This window comes from Clupea harengus, chromosome 7, assembly GCF_900700415.2.
Source record: "Clupea harengus chromosome 7, Ch_v2.0.2, whole genome shotgun sequence".
NCBI classification, from domain to species: domain Eukaryota; kingdom Metazoa; phylum Chordata; class Actinopteri; order Clupeiformes; family Clupeidae; genus Clupea; species Clupea harengus.
In genome coordinates, this window is record NC_045158.1 from 9,181,321 (window position 1) to 9,188,151 (window position 6,831).

The following is a 6,831-nucleotide window of genomic DNA, read 5'->3' on the forward strand; positions in this document are numbered from 1 at the left end:
GAGAGCAGGAGACCCAGCTGCACGGCCTCGCCATCTGCCTTGGGGAAGAAGACACTTCGCGGCCAACGCCATTCGGAACGGAAGCGGGTGCACTTTGGTGCGCCGCTCTCTCCTGAGTTTTTTGACAAGACTCTCCCTTCAAGCACCCCACTAAAGAAGGGTAGCACCCCATTCCGTCACCCAGCCTCTGCAGGCGCAGAGCTGTGTCCAGTGCTAAAGACTGCACTGGGAAATGAAGCTCCACTTTCACAGCCTGACTTCAGCAGTCCAGAGGCCGGTAGTGGCTCACCAACCCTTGGCCAGACCGAAGGCCCTGAAGCAGCTGTGAGCAGTGATCTCATACTCCAAGATGCAGAGGAACAGGTAATGTTACTTTATCAATGATCGATGGTCCCTTAGTCTATAAAGATCTGTGAACCTGTTTAAATAAAGGTGTAGGTTGTATAATTGGCCACAAAAAAAAAACAGCAAAAACTATTCATATCTAAATACTTTACATACTTACATACACAAAAAAATACAGTGTTTACAGTGTGTATACTAAGATATACTTACGCAGATGCTGGTGTTTGATTTTACTAATGTGCACTCTCAGGAAAAGTGAATGAAATACTCACACTGTCAAGCCTTGGGCTGATAATCAATATTTGAAGCAGGTATTTAGTCAGTAATTTAGACAAGTATGGTTGCATAATAATCTTATAAAACGTTTGTAGTATAAATCTGTCTTTTCCTGCCTTACAGAATAGTGGATTTGCACTCTCAATTAATTAACTAATGGATGCTAAAAATGGTACTGTATTTCTCCTCCCTAAACAAAAGAGTGGCGGAATATATTGTGGTTTATGCGTTTAACTTGATTAAAACAGGAAATGAGGGAGAGTGATGATGCTATATCAGCACTGAAAGGAATACGAGCAAATAAAGGCATCCAACTAACACCACAGTTAAAGTATAAGCTGCTGCTTTTCGAATCATTCACAGTGTTATGAAGAGAGAAGGCTGACCAGAGGTGGCTCTGTCCAACCTTTTGTTTTCTGTAAATCTGCACCTTTAAAAAAAAAAAAAAAAAAAAAAACAGTAAAAAACAAATGACATTTTTCACTTACCTTGAAAAATAATTGAATTCCACTGTGTGTTTGTGTTTCAAACTCACCTTTGGCATTCGAGAACAATATTAAACTAGATATTACTTCAGGGGCTTGGCCAAGCTTGTGGTCAAGGAGAAATGTGTCTTGGTGAAATGTCACAACTTCGTTAAGCAGAGGCTTAACAGAAAGCTCTGTTTTATTGTTTTGTCTTCTGCTGACATTTGATCCTTTAATATTTACACAAAGCGCCTGTTGCCAGCATTGTCACTTTTACTGCTGCAGCTTTATTTGTTAGATTGGTATCCCATGAGACATTTGACATAGCCAGTGTCTGTTCTGAGACTTTTTTTCAGTTTTTTAAAGTAAAAAAAAAATGTCTTCTCTCAGATTCCCAGACTTCTTCTTGAGGAAGATGATGAGGTTGAACCGGAGGTGAACACTGCAGGTAATATAAATTGTGTTACTTGGAGGAGAAAATAATTGCCTCCTGCACTGATCTCCCATCCTAAGGCCTATCTGACCTCTCAGGTATTCCCAAAGATGCCTCCTCAGACAAGATGGCTGACTCCCAGGCACCTAACATGAACTCGCCTTGCCAAGTGGAGCCTCTCTTAGAGGAGCAGACAGGTACAGATTCTGTGATCTTTCTCTCTCTCTCTCTCCCTCGCTCATTCTCACAGTCTTCTCTAATTCTCTCATCATCTCAGATTCCCTCTCATGTATGTGTGTGCCCTCCTCCTTCTTCCTAGGCTGCCATGGCAAGGGTTTGTGTGGATGTCAGATTAAAGGCTGAGTGTGAGCTGTGTGCTTTTCTCCCGCAGAAGCTGAGCTGGAGCTCCTTTCCTACCCGCAGCAGCAGCAGCAGCAGCCGCCTCCACCTCCTCCTCCTCTCCAGCAGCAGGAACAGCAGGACTCCGCCACTTCAAGCAGCCCAGCCAGACCCCGCGGCAGGAAGAGAAAAGTAAGATTTCAGAGTTGCGTCTGTTCAAACGAATGCTTCCCTCACTGTTTTTCAAACTTAGGCCCTGGCTTTATTGGGCATTCCTGTGTACTAACAGTGTTGGCACGTTGCCTCTTTCTTACCTTCAGCCACTGGTGGCGGCGGCGGCCGCAGTAGCTGAGAGCGAGCCCCAGACAGAGAGGAGGACTTCCAGCCGCTCTGCTGCTCTCTCAGCCTCAGGGAAGATGAAGGTGTGTCAAAAGCTCAAGTTGGATCAGTCTTTTCACATATTTGTTTTGCTTTGTGTTATGACTGGAGCTCTCCTAGTGCAGTCAAAGTCCTCATGAGACCCCAAAGTGAACATGCTGTGTGAGGTGGGTACATCAGTGATGCAGTGAAGAAGTCTCCAAAGCAACAGATAAATGCAACATTCTGTTGACAGACAGAGTGATGTAATGTCCTTACATGCAGAAAGAATTCTAAAATATCTGCTTTGGAAGCTGCTGTGAAGCACTTTTTGAGGCCGGCATGAGCCAACAAAGTGAATGTATGAGCTGGACATGAAGTCTGTTCACACCTGGCATTAACATGCGTCTTAGGGGATCCGATCTGAAGTGGACAACTCTAAGTACGTCAGTTCATACCTCGCATTAGAATGCGTGTCCACGTGTGTCTCGAGTGACCACAGATCTCACTTCCAGTCTCTATATGCAAATAGACACGTACATCATTTCCGTTTGCACAAACTGAATGCACCAGCCCCCCCCCCCCCCATTTTATTCACTGTGCCCCCTCGCTTTTTATAAATAAATAAAACTCAAATAATTGAATAGAAAGCACGAGCAGTTGCACCTAAACAGTGGCTTGTGAATGACTCTGTTAGCTAGCTGGGCTTTATCAACCTAATAGTGTTTGAGGGGGCACTCACTATTGGCAGCTTATGGCTTTAGAAAACTCTTAATCTTTGCATTAAACAAGTTGGCTAGAGGGATGGAAGGGGGCGAGTCAAGTGAACTCGTTGGACATTAGGCATACTTGGTGCGTAATTGGTTATTGAAATTAACTTTTATGTTTTACCAAAGATGTTTGACTCACTGGTAATATATCTTTATGGGCTTTTCGAAATTCAGACGTTGTGGACAAAGCCAGCTTTCAGTACGTACTTCTGCTTAAGTAGATGACGTCAGTTGAGTAGGCAGTACTTGAATGTATCCAGGACACATTTGCGTGTTGCGTATAGAAATGGTTTACTCAACCCAGTCAAGCACCCTTGCATACAGAAATAATTTAAAAAAAAACACTGATTAAAAGAGAATACTTGTGTTATTTCAAATATTCTTTTGGGGTCGGGGGTATCTGAAGGACTCTACAGGAAAGCGGCGTTTCGGAGGTAAGGATGTGGACCGCTCACTGTACGGGAAGAGAGCATACGCCTCCAAGAACCCTCTGCTCAGCCCCATCTTTGAACCCCCGCTTTCCAATGGTGTCTGCGTTACTCCAGCTAACCCTTCTGGAATATCCACAGGTAATACACCATAATGAATACACCAGGCTGCCTGTGGTGGCGGTTATGGTGGACAATGTTCTTTTCCATTTGGGGCTGGTATTGGAAATGTCACCATGAGAATGAGTCAGAGAGAGACCTTTGCTGCATTTCTTGTTTGTTCAATTGACAGATCCCATTGACAGATCTGGGCTGGAGTGGAGACTAAAGCCAGTCTTCATGTCCTTGATGTTAATAGGGAGCAATTAACTTTCCGAGCACAAATTGCTTGTATTTAGAATTCAAAGAAAAGACCTTCAGTCCTGCTGCCATGGTGTTTCTTTCAGCGATTTCATTCTGTTAATTTATTTTAAGGCCAGGGAAGGCAAATGGATTTGAACAGTACATTTCATAGTCATTGGTTATCCAAAGGGCTTGACAAAATGTCATGAAATATATAACTGAGGAAGCAAAGAATCAGTAGATAAATAGACTGGATAAAGCAATATAAAACTTAAAATACAAATTGAAAGCCAAGCCATTTACAGAAGAAGATAATGTAGGTGAAGAACGTTGCTCTTGTCTGGAAGTAATCTGAAAATATACTGAACCTTAGCTGCAATGAATGATGAACCGCCTGGAGAAACGTATGACCAGTTACACACTTGTATCAGGGTATGGACGTTGCAGCTGAATAGATCAATATCAGTGAAATCTCTTGATTTATCACTCAATGTCTGAATGAGACAAGGAGTCACTTAACCATGATCTCAGCGATACTTTTTACATTTGACAACACAGCTAACACTCTTTGTCTCACACTCTTTGAAAAATAATTGAGTGTTGTCAAGGACACAGAAATAAGTAAAATGTAACAGGAGCCATGGAAAGTGCTTGAGATTTGACAGCATTTGCAGCATGACTTAAGCCCAATTCTCCCTAAAGGGGCACTAGAATGATCTGTCCTGCCTGGCCTTGGTACTTGAATTGCATGTTTTCAATATCCGTATTGATGTTAAAAAAAATAATTTGTACGTTGTTTTACAGCAAAGTGAAAATGGCGCTGTGTGACCATGATTGTTTAGTACACACCAATGACTGTAAAGAGAGAGACTGTGCAGCAAGTGCTTTATGGAGCCAGAGCATGCGTAGTGTTAGGGTTTACCCTAGAGTTAACAGAAAATCAGCCAAGTCTGCCCAGAATGAACCATATTTGGTTACATTTCTGGCGTTTCCTCCGGTGGCTTCACTTTTGACTGAGCGTAGGCTGTCCATTGTTTCTACAATCATTGGTACACACCAACAAAGGAAGCTTAAATTGGCGGTTGGTTTAAGAGTTGTTGGTGCCCCGATGAGGAGTGATGAATGTTTACCTGTTGTTATGAATGTGGACAGAAATTATTTTAATTATTTCATTTCCATATCTTACAGTAAAAGCAAGTCGCAAGTCTCAGGAGTCTTCTCAGAAAAACCAGAGTGAAGCTGCGAGTGATATCATCACTGCAGCCACCAGGTGGCGCCAACGCTTCTGCCCCGAGTCCATTCAGGAAATCTCAAGCGACCTCACTGAAACCAAGCCTTCACCTGAAATTCCTGCAGCCGTATCAGAGGTGAGTTGCTTGCTCTCTGAGACTGCCTCCAGCACCACACCCAGAGGCAAAGGCCGCCCAGGGCCCAAGCCTAAACCCAAGACCCCTAAAGCTGGGGCTGCCTCGGCCAAGCCCACAGTCAGACGCAGCAGGGGCCGGAGAAGTGGCGCCCTGCACATTGATGCTGCTACTCACGTGTCTGAGGCCCAGTCTGCTGGTGAGGAACATGAGAATGAAACCGGGCAGAGAGGAGGACAGATCCATACCGAGGCAGAATCGGTGCTCCTCGGCCAGGCGACTCATGACCATCATGATGGGGATAGACCAGAGCTGAGCCCTCACCACTCCTCTGAGCCTGCCAACACCCATGGGGTTGAAGCGCCGCCGTCCCACGAGCCCTGCAGGGAGACGGAAGATCAGACAGAGGCAAGCACTGATTGCAGACGCACCCTTACAGTGGAGGGAGATGGATGTGATGTGGCGACTCGGCAGCACTGGAAGCCAGTGCAGGCAGACAAGCAGAAGCAAACCATCAAACACCGAGGCAGAGCCAGAAGGAAGAGCTCCCTACGGCAGCCCAGCACAGCGGCGGTGGAGGCTCTTGGGCAGGATGAGGAGAGGGAGGTGACTGAGGAGAGGGAGGTGACTGGGGAGAGGGAGGTGACTGAGGAGAGGGAGGTGACTGGGGAGAGGGAGGTGACTGAGGAGAGGGAGTCTGAACACCAAGCTCCCTCTGGGTTGGAGGATGACTCGGGCAGTGCTAATGTGTCCAGCAAAGACACAGACAGAGATAGGCTGGAGAATGGGGCACAGCAGCAACAGGAAGTGACCTCACACACAGACAACACTACTCTGGCACCATGGCAGCAGGCAGAGTTCAGCATCGAGGACGTGCTCAGGCCCGTGGCGGCGGGCAGGGGCTCGGTGCGGCGCAGCCTGAGGAACCGGAGCGAGCAGGGATCCGAGTCTGGAGCCTCTGGCCTTGCGTGGGTGGCGCACACGTCCCCCGACATCACCACGAGTGCCACAGGAAGCCGGGCTGGCCGCAGAAAAACTCGCTCTCGTCTCAGCGTCACCCTCCAGCCCCCAAGCCTGCCTGAGGAACCTGAACCTCAAGATGAGCCTGAGTCGGCAGACGAATGACTGCACAGTGGACAATATGAGTTTACTCAACTGTGGGAGAAGACACTCTTTTAGTTTTGTTTTTAGAGGAGGTTGGTTTTTATTTCTGAACCTTTTTGCTTGTTCATCTTTTAATCTAGTCATTCAACTAGTTATCTGTGGCAACCCCGTTTCTTAGGTCGCTGGATGCATCACAGTGTATTACTTAATATACTTAACATATTCATTGTGCTCTTAAACATCTCAGCTCTGTTTGAAAGAAGCTCTCTTTTACATGCAGTGTGACCCCTGTAAATATGCCCATGTTATTGCCCATTAAAACCACTGAATGACATGCTGATTGACCTTCATTTCGCAGAGAGCACTTTGCACGTTGGTATGACTCACCATCTAAACAAGCGATGATTATTGAACTGGAAATTGCTGTAATTTCTGTTTGAGGGACCTGTGAGGGACTTAGTCATGGATTGTTTTTTTTTTCATGATTCATAAGCACCTGTTAGAAATACCTGTGGTGACCACCAGTCTCTGATTAAGTCAGGGTTCCCACGGTACCTGGAAACCATGGAAAACATGGAATTTATTTTTTCATTTTCCAGGTTTGGA

At 45.7% G+C, this 6,831-nt stretch overlaps 1 protein-coding gene across 1 annotated transcript in view; it reads left to right on the top strand.

The window, feature by feature from the left end:
- cdca2 (cell division cycle associated 2) overlaps positions 1-6,559 on the top strand; it is a 13,499-nt gene extending 6,940 nt beyond the window's left edge. Inside the window, exons 3-9 of the mRNA XM_031571193.1 lie at positions 4-363; positions 1,479-1,536; positions 1,620-1,718; positions 1,913-2,052; positions 2,181-2,282; positions 3,394-3,556; positions 4,946-6,559. Of these exons, the coding sequence (XP_031427053.1) occupies positions 4-363; positions 1,479-1,536; positions 1,620-1,718; positions 1,913-2,052; positions 2,181-2,282; positions 3,394-3,556; positions 4,946-6,246 (2,223 nt within the window). The 3' untranslated portion in view covers positions 6,247-6,559. The remainder of the gene's footprint in view (positions 1-3; positions 364-1,478; positions 1,537-1,619; positions 1,719-1,912; positions 2,053-2,180; positions 2,283-3,393; positions 3,557-4,945) is intronic.
- Positions 6,560-6,831: the final 272 nt, after the last annotated feature.